At 35.6% G+C, this 19,990-nt stretch overlaps 1 protein-coding gene across 2 annotated transcripts; it reads right to left on the bottom strand.

Moving 5' to 3' along the window:
- Positions 1–2,549: 2,549 nt before the first annotated feature.
- On the bottom strand, positions 2,550–19,773 carry LOC140142582 (putative methyltransferase DDB_G0268948). Of its 2 annotated transcripts, none has more exons than XM_072164577.1 (7): positions 19,601–19,773; positions 15,168–15,371; positions 13,510–13,670; positions 11,593–11,809; positions 8,961–9,061; positions 7,550–7,678; positions 2,550–5,424 (listed from the first exon to the last, which is right to left on the bottom strand). In XM_072164577.1, the coding sequence occupies exons 2-7, from the start codon at positions 15,336–15,338 to the stop codon at positions 5,286–5,288; spliced, it is 918 nt and encodes a 305-aa protein (XP_072020678.1). In that variant the 5' UTR covers positions 15,339–15,371; positions 19,601–19,773; the 3' UTR covers positions 2,550–5,285. The 2 variants fall into 2 exon arrangements, with proteins under 2 accessions (XP_072020678.1, XP_072020677.1); XM_072164576.1 differs by having other exon boundaries at positions 15,168–15,382; positions 19,601–19,771.
- Positions 19,774–19,990: the final 217 nt, after the last annotated feature.

Below are 19,990 nucleotides of genomic sequence, written 5' to 3'. Positions count from 1 at the left end.
AGTCTATAAGCAGATGACAATGGCGAATGTATGCTCGCTGACCGTACAGAGGTCAGTCACAGGCTAATGTCATTAGCCTTAGTCGGATGTCCTTCATTAAAAAAACTATTAAACAGGTGGGAATACAATGGCCATGCGTGGCTGTGGATTCAACCTACCATGGCATTTTCTGCCATGAAGATATCGGGGCGATGACACTGTGTGCCCTATATGTTCGTATCTTTCAATAAATCGCAATCTTGGTTATTTACATAAGACACGTGTCTTTATTCTGGCTAATAATGAATGGGAAAGTTTCTTATTTGTGATGTGATCAAGCAAGATCAGTCGGAACTCGGAAATATTGATTTTGAGATACAGCCAAACAAAGGAAATATTTCCTTTTGTTTCCTGTTGTTTTGGAAACTCTTTAATTGCTCATATCAATCTTTGGAACTGGTTGTTCAATTTCAGTGGGGTTTTCTGCAAAATCCAGCTTTGGAAATGCTTTTTAATATCCTGTAGAAACTGAAAATTAAATATTTCCGAGTTGCGCCTGATTTTGCTTGATCGTATCCCATTTGTGAGTTATAAAGTACATTGAAGAGATTGGACTGTTGGTGTATATGGGGCCGTGTGGGGTGTGTTTGTATCACAATTGCGTGCCGATGGGACCGTTTTCAATATGATTGTCTTAAAGGAGATAAGTTTAAGTGACCGCTTATGATGGGTTCGAATTTCAACCAGCCTAATCATGAAGCTCAGTCCCGTGGCCCAGTGGTTAAGGCACAGGTCTCGTAAACCTGAGGTCCTGGGTTCGATTCCCAGGCGTTATTACTTTTTCTACTTGTCTCCTTTATTATTTGCGACGGCGAACCTGGTGAAAAATTATGTTTATTTAAGATTGTCTTTGTTGGTTTGGTTTATTTGCAATGTTTATAAATGTCACAGCTAACACCTGGAATGTACCAAATTGGTTGCATTTGTAGGAAACAGATATTTTGTAATTAATGTTGCAATTGCAACATTAAAATCATCATGTAGAGCTTCATTATTATAACCTGATTGACAGCCTCATCCCCCACTTTACCCCCATCAAAATGCAGATGTTGGTATCAGGTGAAAGCTCATAAATTTTTTTCTCATAAACATATTGAAATTATGCCAAATATTCCAAAATTCCAAATTCGGTATATTTCAGTAGAAAAAAATCTGTTGAATTAATTAGTCTTGTTGTATATTACGTTTGAGACTAATTCGACAGTTATTTAATATCAATTTATTACAGAGCTCTTGGTAACACTTGTTTTTGTAAGATTTGTGCCAATTGACAAGACAAGATAACTTCATACCCAATTTGTACCACTGCGTTTGTGCGAGCACATCTCTGGACTGTACTGAGTGAGATGCCTTAGACAGCTGACCTCAATGATGTTATTCCAATAAAAATCAATAAAATCGTGACCTTGGTAAGACATAATGAACGAATGTGGTGTTTTAATTTTCTTTTTAATTTGGCTTAAAATGAGCATAAACACTTCTTGACAATGAATGTCATTAATGATATTGTTTCTTCATATTTGGTAAATCAAGATAATAACAAAATTGAAATTAAAATCGAACATTATAGCTTTACTTATTAATGTAACTATTTTACTGGTGATATTCATTTCTTTTAATGTACTTTTATTTTGATACAAGGAGTATAGCATTTGAGATTGTTCATTAGGTGGTAAAGTTGCTTCTGAAAGCATCACAAGTCCCACTACCCTCAAATTTGAAGCCGTATAGTGTTATTGTTGAATGATGAAAGGCAGCTATTATATTATTGCTCACCCCATTCACAAAAACACCCCTACACCCTCTCTGCTACTACTTTTCAATGAAATATAACTCGCCAGTAAGAAACTCAAAAAATCATTTTGTATTCTTACATGTCAAATACTAAATCATGTAACTCGTCATGCATTGTTTTAGCATTGGTTTCGGTTTTTGTCAGTGGTTTCTTATTTTCCTACCTAAATTCTTGACGAATGTTATTATCGATATCTTTGTCTGTACCCTTTGTGACAAACTGAAATCTTGTAGAAAGCTAGATGGTGCGGATGCGATATCGTCATTTTGACGTCGCCATTGGATTAACACATAATCATGAAATCTTCACAAACAATTCTAAATGTGTTATGTGGTGTCCCAGCAAAATTATGTTATTCTAAAACCGTTCGGGTACGACAATGTACCCCACTGTAAGTATGTTAATTTTCCATTTGTAATTGCTAACCGTCTATTTTGAATGGGGCTGTCAGCCCTGTATCTTCGTCAGCCTTTTACCCTTAGGCTAAAATTATATTGCAATCAGTTTTTTTGAATAAAATAATCATACTATCTGTGGTTATCATGTGACTCGCTACATTTTGGTCATCGAAAATTTTATGAACCCCCTAGTTTTCTTTCCAAAAATTTATGGCCCACCCCGGTATATTTGGGACCCCCCCCCCCCTCCGAAGAAAATGATAGCCCCCTTAGACTGGAATATCACTTATCCGTTATCTCTGCTGTTTATAGTGGCGACCAATAATAGCCAGGAGGTAAAATGAACGGGAAAGGGAATGGCTAACACGAAATGAACCAGATGAAACAGAATTACGTTTATAAAATTTATTGTGATTTTACAACGCAATATTAGAAATGTTTGGATTAATAAACCTTACCAGACACTATTTATATACTATACCAGCCAAAATTTTATAATACCCAATGTTTTAATTAAATACCCTGTGAAAAATTGATTGGAAGCTTTATTCACACTATTATTGATTGAGTTGCTAAAGGGTATCGTATTACATAGTAACTCAAAGTAAACAACTCATACAATCATGTAGCCTATATACTATCATGGACAAGGCTTAATTGACCTGCAACACATCTTGCTTACTTGTTTGCTTAAGTCGAGTTTTGTCCTCAAACTGTGATGGCCCTCCATATCTTCCTGTCTTGCATTGCTGTTAGCTGCTGTTGCTATGTCCAGTAGATTCAGGTCCGGTGTCTCGGTCTTGCCTTAAAATGTCGACATATGTTAGGGCAGGTCTTCCTTGTTTTCTTTTCCCACGCTTCGGAAACCAGTGCACCAATTTAGATACAGGTTCTGTCATGCTTCTGTGGCAGTGACCAGCAAACCGTGTCCTTCTTTCCCTGATCTTGTCTGATAACTTTGGGAGGTCACCATACAACTCTTTGTTTGTCATAATTGTGTTGTTTCCAGTGGACATTACGCATTGCCCTCAACAGTCTGGTGTAACGGCCATCCAGCTCTTTTAGTGTCAGTTTGGAAGTGACTGTCCATGCCTCACGCCATGATAGAGCAGTACTGATTCAACTGTTGCTGTAAATAAGTGTTGCTTGAAACTTGTTGAGAAAAATTACTTCCAGATCTTAGCCATTCCATTACAAGCTCTCCAGGCTGCTGCTTTTCGAATTTTTACATCCTTTTCTGAACTCTGCATCCATGCCCCAGGTACTTGAAATCTGTGACCTCCTCAACACATCTTATAAACACAACATTAACCACAACAACATACTCTTCCATATCATCAGCCTGTTAACCTAATTGCCAAAGTACTAAATATGGTTGATGCATGCATTTAAACATATTTATTCACCAATCTTTACACAAGAACATAATGATGATACAAATGAAAGGGAATATACCGATATAACTAGGTTGATTACGTAATGGATGCATGTTTGAACTATAATTTGTACTTTATTCTCAACATTACAAAAAATGACTTATAGCAATTAGCGTAGCAGGCTGAAGATTATGTTTGCCCTCACATAATTCCTATGATGTATCTTGCTCCATCAACTCGTAAAGAAAACATACTTTAAACAATATCCAAAACCAGGAAAGTTAAATAGTCATATATTTTGGTAAAGCCGTGGTAAACGATCTTATTTTATACACTGAACACACACCAGTTATCACCTTAAAGCCTTAATGTACAAATTCCTTAAAATTTTAGATTGGTTATTTTATATTCAAAATGCTGAAATAATACTAGTAATAATTGTCGGGAAGAGTTTCTGTCCATTTTGAGCTGAAATAACACGGGAAAGTGAAAGAAAGCCTACTGGTTATTTTGGTCGTTTAACAAGCAGTTCTAGGAGGACATACAGTCATAATTTCTTGAATATTATGACTTCGCTCTGTTGACCTACAAACACAACAAATTTGGCTGATTTGGGTGCAAGTTGGGACAAGTGTAAACATTACAAATATACCAAAAAATCAGGTTTGAAAAAAAAAAACCAACTTCATATTATAAGATCGTACATTATGGCTTTAACCGCGGTATTAGAAATAGTGTAGCTTTGTAAACTAATTGTGTAGCTTTTGTTCTCAATCGATCAAGATCCCAGTGGTAAATATATTTGGCACTCCATGTTCATTTAAGTCAAGTACTCAACACGTGAATACTATATTGATAGGGCTATGGACATGAAGACGAACCGATATTGAATACAATTAAGTGTAATATCATCGAACCAGGATTTAACAGATAAAATTATATAATAAATACTGACCCATAACAATGACCTCTACGTTAAAGTTTAAACTACAGCTTAGCCTGAATTAGAATAAATTTCAAGTCCCATTAGGTGGAAATACACCGTTTTCGGGACATATAATGTCTCGAAAATGTCACTATGCTTGTAAGAAAAGTGTCTACATGGTCTAGGCATGTTTTTAAGCAAATAAAACCTGTCTAAGCTGTAAAATATACCTTCTTATTGCCCAACAATCAAACCAATAATTATATTTTAAATGGGTCAATTCTAAAATGCTGGGGGGGGGGATGATATTCATGATTATGACCAATTCTTCTCGTACATACAGTCATACATTCTGATTAGCCAACTCTAAAATTGCATTCGGAAGCATGATGTATAACTATTCCAAATTTGCTCGCACCTTTGACGCAACTTGTGTTTGCACTTAGACCTCTTTTTGTAATAATTGTCCAAATTGCAGGCAAACGTAACTTAACCTGCATTTTCCCCCTCTAATTTATTTGTCCCTTCCCTTCTTTTTTGGATTTGGTGGGGCGGTATTAGAGGTGCTTGGCACCTGTTCGCTCCAGCCATTCACTGGACTTTATAAGACAAATTTTGTTCCTTTCATTATATTGTGTAATTTTTGATGCAACTTATGTGCAATATTATATTGTTTTTTGTAATTCTGTGCCAGTGATAATGATAAAGTGTAATAAATAAATAATAAATAAATAAATAACTCCGTTAATTTATTAATTTTCCTCCCAGACGAAATGGAAACGCTTAATTTCTTCCTCATCGGGTTTACGTCCCATCAACAAATATAATGGGCAACCTGCTGTTACGACGGTCTTGTCTGGTTCTGTGTTTACCTTCAATGCTCGCAAAAATCTGGAAAAAAACAGAAATCCAATCAATATCTTTCCATCTAGTCAAAATCCTATTGTTGACGGGGACAATCAACATGATCAAGCTTGGAAGTCTCTAGAATTGACAGCTTCAGTGACATTACAATAAGAGCACATTCACACAGTTGAAATAAACAATTTGAAATGACCGCGACACTTGAGATCATTTTATTCCTAGCTATTCGCGTAGAACTGATGATGTAACAGGATTAACTACCATAGCAATATGTTTAAACAATTTTTGAATATATCACCCTGCACTACAAGCAGGTTGCACTCTTCACCTGAGTATGTCTGCAATCATAGATTAAATACAATACAGCTCTTTTCAAAGATACTAATCTACTTACAGGTGCGAGTGATCAATAGGATATGAATATTCTATAGAATTACGATCCAGGTCTTTATCTCTGTTCTTTCTGTGCGATATATTCAAAAGTTGTATTCACCTATTGCTATAGTAGTTAATCCTGTTACATCATCACTTCTACGGCGGTGAAAAATATGTGATGGATTAGGTTTTCACGGATTTTTCAACCGATCACAGATTTTCGTCTCTACAGTGTGGTGCAAAAACAACTTGACCCAGTTTTAAAGGTTGATTTCTCACAGTTGAACATCTTTCTAAGAGCATTTGGTGAAAAAAAATATTAATAAGTCAAAAGGTTAAAATTAAGTTTCAAAATTAAGTTTTACCCACATGTAATCCTATGGGATATAGGCCTATCATCATTGAAGCAAATTCAAACTTGGCATGAATCAAAATTGATTCTCGCCAATTCATCTTGCATGGAATTTAGAAACATCAATTTTGATTCTAGCAAAACTAATTTTAGGAGAGTCGTTGCCAAAATCAATTCTCTGTCTCGCCGCAATGTGTAACCCTACCATGCCTATTTCAGTCTTAAAATTACCAACAATATAAACTCCTCAAAAAAAAGTTTGGAAACTTTCAAAACGACTGTATATCAGATATTTTTGAACTCTATCTCCATATTGTTTCATATCAGTGAAAACATTTTTCTTTCCTGTCAACAATGACACCTCATTTGTGACGATAACTTATTCCACGGCTGAGTAACTATCTTTGTAAGACAGAGAGGTCTCAAAGACAATGTGCCAAACTGACCATTATCTGCACTCATCTCATTGCTTTGAATGAATGAATAAATAAGTGCGTTAATGCATGAATAAAAGAATGAATGAAAAGTTGTTTGCAGTTTGAATGAAAATGGCTAGGATGGGATTAACAGTTCTTCATAGGTGTCATTTGCAAAGAAAGTTCTAACCAACCATGGTTCGATTATCAGATCTGGATAAGGTTCAAGCTAATGGTCAGCTTGTAGCTGGCATACGAGAATCAAGTTGCGACAACTTTTGGAGTTTCCCGCAGTATGATCTCCAAGCTAAAAGCCAAGTTTCGTCAAACCGGTGATGTCAAAGACAGACCCTGAAGCGGCCACCCAAGAAAAACAACGGCTGCAGAAGACGGTACATCAGGCTGCCAGCACTTCGAAACCGTAGACTAATAAAACAGTGTGATATTCCTTACTCATGTTTACTGATGCAAATGGCGCAGATTTGGCACATTTTGTTTAAGACCTCTCTGTCTTTCAAAGACAGTTACTCAACCGTGGAATAAGTTATGGTCACAAATTTGGTGTCATTTTTGACAGGAAAGAACAATGTTTGTATTGATATGAAACAATATGGAAATATATTTCAAATATTTCTGATATATTGCCGTTTTGGAAATTTCCAAACTTGTTTTGAAGAGTTTATTTCGTTAGGCCTACATGCATGTGTAAATCATTTTAATTCATTCTTTTAAGTTATTTTTATGATGTTACCTAAATTTGGTGGTTTTATTTTGCTGTAAATTTATTTTAAGTGTAAATTTTACTAATACCTGCTAATCATCATTGTATTTGGGCATAAAACATGCATTATTATAAATTTAAAAAATAGCGTTATAAAATAGATTGTGCCCAAAATATAGAAAATATTGGGAATATCAGTAATTTGCAGTGAGTGCTATAAGTTAGGTAGCACAGCAAACTCTTTGTGTATGATGAGTCGCGACATTCTTGCACTTAAACCTGTTTTACCTTGCATAAAGCGGTGTAAATATATCCTCATCTGGGTTTTCTTTACGAAATCTTTGGTAGGCTGTGAAGGAACTAATAAATCCTGTCAGCTCTGTCAGAGTCATGTCCATCTTCGACTGTATCCTTGTCCTACAGAAACAATGAAAACAAAATCATTGCAGCCAATCAAACACGCAAGTTATTATCGATCAATCGATCAATCAAATATACCTCTATTGATTTGTTATCAAACCCGTGTGCATTTTGTTTGATGCCAACAATTTCAACTACGACTACGTCAACTGCGCGGACATATAAATCAAGAACTATATGCAAGTGCGTCAATGTTCTGATTAAAACGAAGCATTCACTCATGCATGATATCCACTGCGAAATTTCAACTGCGTCAACGCTAACGTGACTGAGTCAACATGGATGCCATTGAAAATGGACCATGCAACGGGACCGTATACGCATTGGAATAATGGAACATGAAAAAAGACATGACCGCACCCCGGTGGTCGCACTTGGAACGCTCAATGAAACGTGATCGATAAAGAACGCCTTCCTGCAGTAAAAGTGCAGTACAAGACACTAAAGACCCATTCAGTGATCCCAGCGAAAGTGTAAACAAAATAAAACTGTTTATAAATTGCTTAAAAGTGAAGGATAATTCATTCAAATTGGCATTTAGTGTTTTTGAAATAAAAAAAATTGGCAAAACACAAAGAAAACAGAAGTATTAACGAAGTTGAAGCCCCTTTCAAATGTAGCTAATTTAGATACTGTCAGTATCTAAATTAGATTCATGTAAGTTCCTTATTTTTGTCTTAAATACACGGCTTTCAGCTAAACCACCAGCAGGCTATGTTTACATATTTATGACAATGACAAAGGTACCAAAATCTGAATTTTGATGATTTTTACGATCATCCGGATGAGCAAATCACTGAATGGGTCTTAAGTACACGTTATAAACCGGAAGTGAGATTTTACTGATGAGCAGTAACAGCCACAGGAATAAGTCACAACATGTTGCTCTCCAATTTAGGTTAGCAACTATTTTAAACTGTTGCGATTTGATAGTTCACAGCATCTTGCGAATGGTAGTTAGCTTTAGCAAAATTTGCATTGATCATTTCATAGCGGGTGTGTAGAAGAATTCAAATAGCACCGATATACTTTATAGGTCCTGTGGTTCTTGAGTTATGTTGTAAAGAGGACTGAAACAACAACACTTTTGTAAAATGTACATAATTCATTCACAACAATAAATCAAGCAAGTTTGCAAAATATATGAATTGTAGATTAAACTTTTGCAAAATGTGAAAGTAATTTTAATAACATTGATTTAGATAATAAAAATCTTTTTTTTTTTTTGTGGCTGCTTCGACCATGTCGACCAACAATGCCTAGTCTACCCTTAACGTACCTGTTGAAGTCTGGATAAGGTATATTGAGATCCACATATCCCTTTTGTCTAGTGGCATGAACAGGGTCATTCCAGTAGTTCTTCAACGTTTTCCATGTACACTGAATTCAGAAAAAAATTACAGCAGAAGGTATGTAAATGTGATTGTATGAACGCAACTACAGAAGAAAAGAAGAACCACACATCGCACACTAGCAGTACAATGGAAACATATCATGCATAGGCAGAAAAACCAGGTAAAAAACTCTGGACACACCTGCCTGTGCGGGGACAATAACCCCAGACCTTCAAGTTTCTTGTGTGCGACGAACGCTGCGCCCACTGAGCTACACAGACTGTCCCTGGCTCAAATCTGGTACTTTATTCCAGTTATGCAGTCAAGGTAAAAAGTACACACAACACACCAGCGCACAAGATCAATTAGCCTTTTAGAGGTATGGCGGACACAACAGGATGGCGCTGCACGAAGTGGGTAAACTCTTTTGAATTTGGCGGGTTTTATACCCATATTGAATACTGCCCTCCTATTGTGTATGCCATGCTTCGAAAAGGCTAATTATCATAGAGTTTGCGAAATGCGGTTCAAAAGCACAAACTTCAACGGGTCAGACGATTATAGAGAATTATTTATTTATTTATTTATTTATTTATTTATTTATTTATTTATTTATTTATTTATTTATTTATTTATTTATTTATTTATTTATTTACGCTTTCATTATACAGGGTAGCTCCTTCAGTGACAAAGCACTGCTATTCTAGGGGGCCCTGTTACAGAGTATAACTTAAGAATATAAACAAAAGTATATTAAGAATGGAATAACATTTACAGTACATTGCACATATAATAATGAAATTGGTTAAAATATACAATTACATAATAATAATAATATGATTACATAATGATCAATCACCCTGAATATATTTTTTTTAATTGACCAATAGACATTGAATCAAAGTTTGAACGAGAAATTAATGTCAATTGAGTTATTCCAAAGATTAGCTGATCTGACATGAAAAGTTCTTTTAAGAACTTTTAAAAACCAGAGTTGCTCTTGTAATGAGGAACAAGAAGTGAATTAGAAGAATTTCCTCTTGTACTATAGATATGAATAGAATGGGTAAAGCTGAATCTAGAACAAAGATAATCAGAAGCTTTCCCAGTAAGACACTTGAATAACATAACAAGAATATGATTGTTCCATGCAGCTTTGGTCTAATTTGAGCCACTTTAGGTCATTCATCAATGTATCAATAGGAGTTCTTATGTCAGCAGAAAGAATGATTCGTGCAAGATTGTTCATAAGAAATTTTAACACCACTTTGCCGTGAAAGGTTCTAGAAGTCGAAGTGAACGTGAAAATCTATAGTGAGCAGTAAATTATGCACTGAAATACGTCAAATTAAGAGCTTGGTATATATACTTTTGAATGTGATCATGACGTAAAAAAATCAGTTTACGAAATGGCGTTGTGTGAAAACTTCAACGGCAAGGGGATTAAGTTCCGTAAATTGACTTGTTTTTACTGGAGCTTGCAGTGTTGGATACTTCTGAGAAAAGTATAGCAGGTGCATATATTTTTAAATAAAGTCTGCACAAAAAGTAACTCAGCTGTTATATATACGCATATAGATTCAGAACTAATAATTGTTTTCACAATATTTCAACATAAAAAGAAGGATGGTTTATTTACGCGCATTTTGATACCCCATTTGTCCAATTTTGTTCAATATTGACAATACAGCAGTGTTTTGAAAGAAAAATACCCCAATTTAAAAGTTGCAGTTATTTGTATTGATTTGAAGTAAGCGCGAAGATAATGGCGGGCTTTACGTGTTTACAGTGCTGGCATTATAACCATTGATCGCGATCGCTGTAAACTGCAACTTTTAAATTCGGGTATTTTTCTGTAAAATCACTACTGTGTTCTTAATATTGAACGACATTTGACAAATGGGGTATCAAAATGCGCGTAAATAAATCATCATTCCCTCTATGTTGAAATATTGTGAAAACAATTATTTGTTCTGAATCTATAGGCGTATTTATAACAGCTTAGTTACTTTTTGTGCAGACTTTAGAACGTGCCATTATGTTACTTCTTGTAAGAAAGGGGTTAGTGAGGACGGGAAGGAGGGCACTGGAGGTTGATAGATATGTGCAGTGGCGGTAGCTTTCATTCGCGATCGATGCAGTACGTTTAAATTTCATCGCGCGATGCTGCTGTGTAATAAAGCATTGCAGCAATCGCAATTGGACTTAAAGGGGCATTTCGTGATCCACAGCCTCATCCCCCACTTTTCTCAAAAAAAGTTGAGATTTTTATATCACTGGAAACCTCTGGCTACATAATGTTTATGTACAAAATATTTCTTGCAGATTAATTCGTTTTGCAAAGATATCGTGAAATTTGAATTTCGTTCTGGTGCACCAGAACGAAATTACAACGCACTGTCTATGGAGCAGTGTAATACACATAATCATGCATAACTCGCAAACGCAAAATCGGAATCAACTGAAATTTTGGGAATAGGCTTTTTTCGTGGATATGTACTGAAAATGTCATAAAAAGAGGATGCTAGGATCACGAAATACTCCTTTAAGATTGGTTAATAGTTTTGAAAGTTTTACCTCTTTATAGATTGTTGTTAATTCTTTTTCTACATGCTGGTCATCATGGAGTAGAACGTAATCGCCACGCGAATACACTGCTAATACGCCATTTGGGGTCAGAATCCGGTCGACCTCCCGCAAAAAAGTATCAAAGTCAAACCAATGTACAGCCTGTGAGCAGGTGACGAGATCCACCGAGTTGTCTTTTACAGGGATATTTTCAGCATCTCCAACCCTGATAAGAAAGAAAGGATTCACACAAACATTGGACAGATATAGGCACTAATTCTGTATTCCTTTTTGATACATCATACCCGAAATTTATATGTAATTAGTTAAAAGGACACACAATTATGTTTTTATCCGTGGCGTCATAAAAACGCGCGTGTTTACGACCAAACAACCTAAGCTAATCGTAGATCCATCCTTTGCTCTCATTTTAGTGATAATATTTTTAATACCCCAGCACCTTACCCGGGGTAGAACCGGAAATTCAAAATGACCATAGATGGGGGGTGAAGCCCACCATAGGTTTCCACAGTAAAAACCATGATTTTTATTTTGCTCTTGTAAAATGATTCCAAAAGCTATTGACCTTTTGCTTGTTATGAAATCGCATGTTCGTAAAATTTTTAGTCGAAAATCAATTTTGCCCATACTTTTGTACATAGCCAGAATTTTCCAAATTTGCATGGACGCGCTCGCATTATGACGTCATAGCGACATTACCTGGGAAATGTTTGTACTTATTTTGGTATCACTGGATAGAGGAGACCCATAGCTATACATTGATATAGCATTAAACGGAATATGACGTTTAAAATTGAAAATTGGGGAGACCTCCCCCCCCCCCTCCCCCTCTTCGTAGTCCGTGTGACAAAATATGGCTCAGTAGTTCTAGGGTTAAGCGTTTGCTACAGGCCCATAACCAGGATTTATTTGGGGGTGCTGATTTTGAAAAAGTGGACTTTTTTTTTCTTCAACATTTGGACTTGGGGCGGATTTGGACATTTTTGGACCAAAAAGACATAAAAAACCTCTATTTTTTCGCTCGATACGCTCGCAAAACGTTCTTTTGGGGTCAAAAAGGGAACTTTTTGGGCCTTTGGCATTTTTGCAGCACCCCCCTGGTTACGGGCCTGGTTTGCTATCAAAATATTTGTTTGTAATACTCCATTGATCATTTCAGGGGGAAATATCTCAAATTAAAACGCTGCGTGGTCATTGTCCTGGTTTGAATCGAATGTGACAAGGCTGTTATCAGCTGTTATCCAAGAATCAATCACGTATGGATGATCGTGATGACTTTTTAGAAGACTTTTTTGACAACAAATATAATTCTTTCATCAAAGTTCATGTTTATAGTAATACCATTATGTTCACCCGGTATATCAGATATAAACAAAGACAAATATGTCACAATTAAAACCAGCAGAGATTACATGTACCCTTATAGAGTTGATAAAATCGGTTGAAAATTAAAGAAACGGTGATCAAAAACCCAAGGAAGCAGGGATGAATATACCCGGGGGGGTTCTCAGTACAAATGACCATACGGGGACGTGCCGCTAATATGGGTAGCATTTTCAGCCTTTTGGTATATGAATGGGTCCTTTTTCAAAATTTTCTCAATTGTTTTCGGAAAATAGCCCAATTTTTCCCTAATCTAGCCAAAATTTTCAAAATTTGCCCAAAATTTGCCCAAAATTTGCCCAAAATTTGTAAAAACTAAGACAATTTGGGTTAAATTCGGCTGAAAATTTTGATTTTTGGTATATCAATGGGTCCAAATTTCTTGAAAAATTGGTATATTTATGGGTCCACTTTCAAATTCTCAGCGGCACGTCCCTACCAAAACCAAACTTGAGTACCCCCCCGGGTGAATATAACTGGTACCTAAATTCTTTTGCGGTACGCCGGTCGGTATATGCTTACTTGTATTCAACATTCGTGGCCTTGTTTGTACGATTGGCTTCGTTGATTTGGGCAGAACTTATGTCAATGCCTATAACTTTTTCAAAATGTTGTGCTAAGTCTTCAGTGCCTTGTCCAGAACCACAGGCAATATCGACAGCCAACGTAAAACGCGTAGACTTCTGAAATGAAGAGATAAAGAATTACGAGGGTCATTCAAAAAGTTCTACCTCCATCGTCACATCTCTGTTATCTGATGTGCCAGGAGAATGAAATTACCCATGATTATACTCTTATATCTTGGCTAAAAATTAAAGTTATTTGGTTAAAATGTGATTATTGGTTGTTACGATACAGATTTGGTGCGTCGGAAACGGTCTAAAAAGAAAGGCTAATTTTGATTAAAAAGGTTGCCCACATCTTATGTGGAAATCATTACAGATTTAAAATGATTAAATTGCTTCATTTTGTTCAAATAATTTAATTAATATCTAATGCTTGCAGATAGTACATTTTAACTGGATATCATGTCCTTTGTTCTCATGTAAAACACGGTGTTTTTTTTTTATTGAAGTCTCAAGGCATGTCAGGGAGCTCAAATAGGAACAAAATATTTATCCTAAGTAAAGCAGTTGGACAACCGCATCTTCGAATCATTTTTATGGAGATTATCCAAAGCTATACAGTATGATGCTTTCTAAACTTTTGGCTTCAGTTTTTAACCATTTCCGACGTACCAAATCTGTATTCGCTTTAACCAACACATCTAAACAACCAAAAATCATATTTTCATCAAAAAATTAGCCTTTCTTTTCAGACCGACGTACGTACCAAATCAGCATTGTATTCGCTTTAACCAACATATCTTAACAACAAAACATCACATTTTGATTAAAGAACTTTTATTTTGTAGCCAAGATTTAAGAGTATATTTAATGTAGGGGCCTATTTCAATTGCCTGGCACGCAAGATAACAGATAATCATTTCGTCATTAGGTTTGATACACTGTAAAATATTACCGTTATTTTACGGCACTTTACCGTAAACTTTACGGTTATTTACCGTAACATTGAATTACTATTTCACTGAAAATTGGCATGTTAGTACCGTTAGATTTTGTTTCTATTTTGTATGTGTGTTAAAGTGTTACATCTTATATTTTTTTAAGTAAAAAGCTGTATTGTCCTGGCAGACATTTGTGTTTAAATGCTATTTTGTATAATGTGCAGTGTTTACTTACGGCGACAACTGTAATTTTAACGGTAGAATGTTGGCAACCCAGTTGCCAAGTATTTTACCGTAAAATATACCTGCTTTCTACCGTATTTTATACAGGATTATGGGCATTTTACCGTACTTTTACCGCAATATACCGTAGATATGCGAATTATACGGTGAAATACGTGTAAAATCGTCGTTTTTACTGTAGAATGCTGGCAACTTTAAATAGTTGCCATGTATTCTACCGTAAAAATTACGGTCAAATTTTTACAGTGTAACCAATCGTTGTTACTGTTATGAATCTTAAATTGGGGAACTAGTCCATGGGAAAGGAGAGCGAGGCACCAGATTTGGAGTCCCAAGGGATGAGGGAATGAACGGAAACGGGAATGACTATCACGAAATGGAATCAGATGAAACAGTAATTAAGTATAACAATTTATCGTCACAACATTACCTTTTCTTTGGCGAAATTTAATATTCTTTCAATTGCTTTGGGATCTGCTTTTGGTCTGTGTTTTTTGTATATGACTGCGTGTTTTTCTGCCGCAAACTGGTTGCGTGTGGCAGCGTCCCTTTCCGTCTCGCCAACGTCATCGATTTTCTTTGAACTACCGTTAGCTTCCATGTTATAGTCGTTATTTCAATGTACTTCTTTCACCTGAATGCAATCTGGGAGGGGGAAAGGTGGGGCGTGAGAGAGAAAGATGGGAGCAAAATGCGAAACAATTAATTTATCCAATACAATGAGCCAATCTCAAACGTGATGGCAAAAATAACTAGAGCTGCTGTGACATAGGAGCCATAAAAATCTGGCGGTGGCTTCTTATGACTTATAACCTCCAAAATTAAGCCCATCGGGCAATGACCCGTGACTTCGGTTGACCTCAGTTTCGTGGTTTTTTTTTCATGTTCCTCTCCTGGGTTCCTCTCATATCGAAGATATGTCTGCACGATTTTTTTTTCAAATACTGCCGATTTATCGGTTTTGACCCTATACCGGCGCAGATGGAGCAACGCGTAAACGTACTATGGCGTTACTCTCAATTTGAGACCAGAAAACTATAAACCTTTTCAGGGGACTGTAAAATCTGCATTGACCTGATCCAAAAATTATTTTACCGGGGGACGTATATGCGCCCGAACATTTACAAATTTAATTTTGTTGTCAAACAGGGTAAGAAGACGCGCATAATATGCAAATATGTGATGCGATCAAGCAAAATCAGTGGGAACTCGGAAATATCGATTTTTAGTTATAGCTAAACAAAGGAAATATTTCCTCATTTTTTGTTTTGGAAACTCTTTAATTACTCACATATTTGGACCTGGTTGTTCAATTTCAATGGGGTTTTCTGTAAAATGAAGCTTTGTAAATACTTTTTACTATCCTAAAAGAAACTGAAAATTTTTCCGACTCCCGACTGATTTTGATTGATCGCATCACATATGCAATATTAGTTGATAGAAGATCTTAATACGTCACTGTTAGTCACGGAGTTTGCATATTACAAAGGTTGCACATTACAAAAGTTATATCAAGATTTGAGCTGGAATATGTCAGATACAAGTGATTCTGAAAGTAGATTGTTTTCAATAGCCGGGATAAAAAAAAAGAAGTCAAAAGCAGAACCACTGGTTACGGATTCAAAGGTAACATGTGCAAGTGATTCTGATGGTATGCTTAGATTGCTTTCAAAAGCTTTTGACAATAAAAGAGAAAAGCAGAACCATTACCATGGTTACGGATGCAAAGGTAACATGTGCACCATTTACTGGCACACAACCGATTTGAAAAATATTATTCTGTATACATTGTACTATTAAATTACACAAAAGCTCATAAACTCCCAGATAACGTTAACGATGTGTCAACATCTGCTGTTTTGTCTTTTTATTTGTCAGGTGTGCAAGTTACATTACTTTGCGAAGTATGTTGGTGTATTTTAGTGATAAACGTGTTTAAAGTACCGCTGCTTTTTAACGTCAATATTGGCCTATTGTCTACAGAAGCACGGTATTCAATGCCTTTTTGAAGATATTAGATGCTCAAAATCTAAGAAAGTTTGAAACCCACGGTATGAATAAATATTTAAAAAAATTGATTAGATATACATGTAGGGCCTATGTAGGCTATAAAGAAATAGCAGTGATTACGCCACACGAACTGTGTATTAGACGGTACGCACAGGGGGGGGACAGCAAATGCAGTCACAAAAAGAGGATGCTGTCACGAAATACTCCTTTAAGATATAAGTTGAGAGAGTAAAGTGAGGAATGAAATGGATTTGTTAGACCTTTTCCGTATGTTGGTATACTTTTATAAATAAATTTTTGTACTTCATTTTCATTGTCTAAATCAATATACCATTGAAAAATAAAACTTTGATGTTTTGTAAAAGTTCATTCTTCATGATCATACTTTGAAAACTTCCTTGGATATATTGTTGTTCATGAATTATGTACGTTTTACAAAAAGTGTTGTTGCTTCAGCCCTCTTTACAACATACCTCAAGAACCACGTGACCTACAAAAGTATATCTGTGATATTTGAATTCTTCTATACAAACTCGCTATGAAATGATCAATGCAAAGCTTACTACCATTCACAAGATGCTAAATCGCAACAGTACTAGTAGTTAAATAGTTGCTAGCCTTAAGCACAAGATTTGGTTTCGTTATTTGCTAATATAGGCACATAAATCATTAATCGTGTGTAAGGCAAAAGAGTATTGTTCACTTTAGCATTTTTCTCGACGTTTATCTTTCTTTTCTTTTCTCTTGTCATTCTGCTAAACTGAATGTTTTAAATTCAAACTCTTAACATTTCAAAAATCACTAACCACGTGGTATTTTGATGCATTGTCAATTGTGTTTCTATCTACTGAAGGTGCAATGTCTGAAAATTATCTTATATATTTTTGTTTTGTTTTTCAAAGTAGCTGTTTTTAAAACTGTTTTGAATCTGTTCCCACCAACAAATGTGATGCGATCAAGCAAATCAGCCTGAAGTAGTCCCAGGTCAAATTTCTTACATTTTCATTTTTACCGTCTTCAAAGCTCCACATTAGTGAAAACCCCATGTCAATACGACTTTTTATAAAGTCACAACGATATGAACACCGGTACAGTAAAAAAAAACAATGGAGAAAACCAAGTTTAAAGTTAGAATACTTTAACCGAGTCGTTTTTAGCACCCCTAAAATACATGTAAATACATAGTCAACTTAGCAACGATACATTTTGTTCAGTTTAAGATATGGCTACGAAAGTTTGCATAACAAACGCTAAATCTGAGCTTCCTATGGAATAAATTCACGATTTTTGACAATTATCGAAGTTGGATGAGGGTCCAAAATGTTACTTTTCAAACATTTTCCCTTCGGAATTCCATCAGAAATATTTTCAAGTGAAAGAAGAACGTTTTTCTCTTCCATTTTTACAAAAAAGTCAATGTTGATTTTCCCACACCTACACACGTCATTTGACCCATATCTCAAAACTAGGATTGCCGAGTTCCTACTGATTTTGCTTCACAAATATCACGTACTCCTGGAGACTAAATACTCTTTGGAAACACAACGTCATTTTATGCAAATACCTACAATCTTGGAAATAAGTCTTGGAACGCTTGCATGTAAATAACGGAAAACTGTCACCCCATTCTCCCAAGCAATGTTGAGAAATGCCAATGTCTTCAGCGGTTTCCCAATGTGTCCAACATTGATTGATGTGGAGGGGGGAAGGGTAAATCATTTTGTCATGTTTGTTCCCAAGCACAATATACGTCATTATGATCATGGATGCACGGTATTTACGGCAGAGTGTGCCAAGTGTTCCAAGTACTTATTTCCAAGATTGTAGGTCATATTTTAGACGAAGTGATGCACAGCATACACTGTATAATAGAAAAGTGACCGAATCATTATACACATAACCAAAATCAATATGAGTAACAAGACAAAAAAAAAATTCCATTGAAAATTTCATGAAAATCCAAACTATGGTTGAAAAGATATATAGACAAAAGCGCGTTTTAAAAATGTACTTGTATAGCTTTTTTAGATATAATTCTCGTCAAAGTGACACTTTTGTAGGGTAAAGTAAATGGTCGATTCCAGCGAAAGTGGGATAAAATTCTCTGGTTGTGAACTCCTAATTCCTATTAATGTTTTAAATAAAAATTATAATAACTTTTCCGTGTGTCAACAATTCTGGCTATACAATCGCACAAAAATGAATTATAATCAAAATACAAACTACATGGCATTTATCATGTTTATATATTAAGAATTAATTATACTTATAACGCGTGGACTTATAGAACCAAAACGCTTAAATACATAAACATGATAAACGCCCATTCAGTGATCCCAGAAAAAAAAAAAAAAAGAATCACAATTGTTTATAAATTGCTTAAAAGTGAAGGATATGTCATTCAAACAAATTGTCATTTGGTGTTATGGTAATGAAACATTTGGCAGAAAATAGCAGTATTGACGAAGTTGAACGCCATTCAAATAGGCTACAGATGTAGCTAATTTATACCATTGTATACTGTCAGTATAATTATATAAATTACAGATTCATGTAAATGCCTTATTTCTATCTTAAATAACATCTATATGACAATGACAAAGGTACCAAAATCTGAATTTTGATGATTTTTACGATCGTCCGGAGAGCAAATCACTGAATTGGTCTTTAATGCTTATGGAATGTTAGAGTTAAGGCAAGGCCGGGAGGTAAGGATTATAGGACCCACCCGGGTTGGGGTTAGGGTAATGGTAAGGTTGTCGTTAGGGTTATAATTATGGCACACGGAGGCTTTTAAATAGAAACATTAATTGACCAAACGCATTACTAGAGTCAAAGAAAACAGTTACATACCCACAATGTTGCGACACGACCTGCTGCTCTCTGCCACACGTGTTACAGTGGATGTATTTCAACTCACCAAGTTTAATTAAACTAATTTTAACTGTAGGTGTTTTTTTTTGTTGCGACAGCCTGCGCGTATATACAACTGACACGTTGACACGACCCAGTACAGATGTACCTGTACGGTGTTAAAATGTGTTCAGAAGGCGTGACAAAATGAATCGTCAATCTTGACATTGGCGATAATTATGGCCAGGTGAACTCCACTATTATGGTTGAGAATAAAAGATTTAACCTTAATTTTCATGGTTCACCAGTTTCAGACTTTCAATGGAGTTACATTACGTATAACCTTGGTATATAAGCATCTCAAAAAAGTAACTGACCCCCCCCCCCTTA

Source organism: Amphiura filiformis, chromosome 20, assembly GCF_039555335.1.
Source record: "Amphiura filiformis chromosome 20, Afil_fr2py, whole genome shotgun sequence".
NCBI lineage: Eukaryota > Metazoa > Echinodermata > Ophiuroidea > Amphilepidida > Amphiuridae > Amphiura > Amphiura filiformis.
Note: the sequence above shows the minus strand (reverse complement) of the source record. Positions and strands in the feature narration are given on the sequence as shown.

Bases quoted from the DNA above. Each gene is read 5' to 3' on its own strand.
- LOC140142582 (XM_072164577.1), bottom strand. From the start codon at position 15,338: ATGGAAGCTAACGGTAGTTCAAAGAAAATCGATGACGTTGGCGAGACG. The intron at 11,810-13,509 runs GTAAGCATATAC...CTTTCTTATCAG, and splicing joins GCCACGAATGTTGAATACAA to GGTTGGAGATGCTGAAAATA. The intron at 7,679-8,960 runs GTACGTTAAGGG...TTGTTTCTGTAG, and splicing joins CCTTATCCAGACTTCAACAG to GACAAGGATACAGTCGAAGA.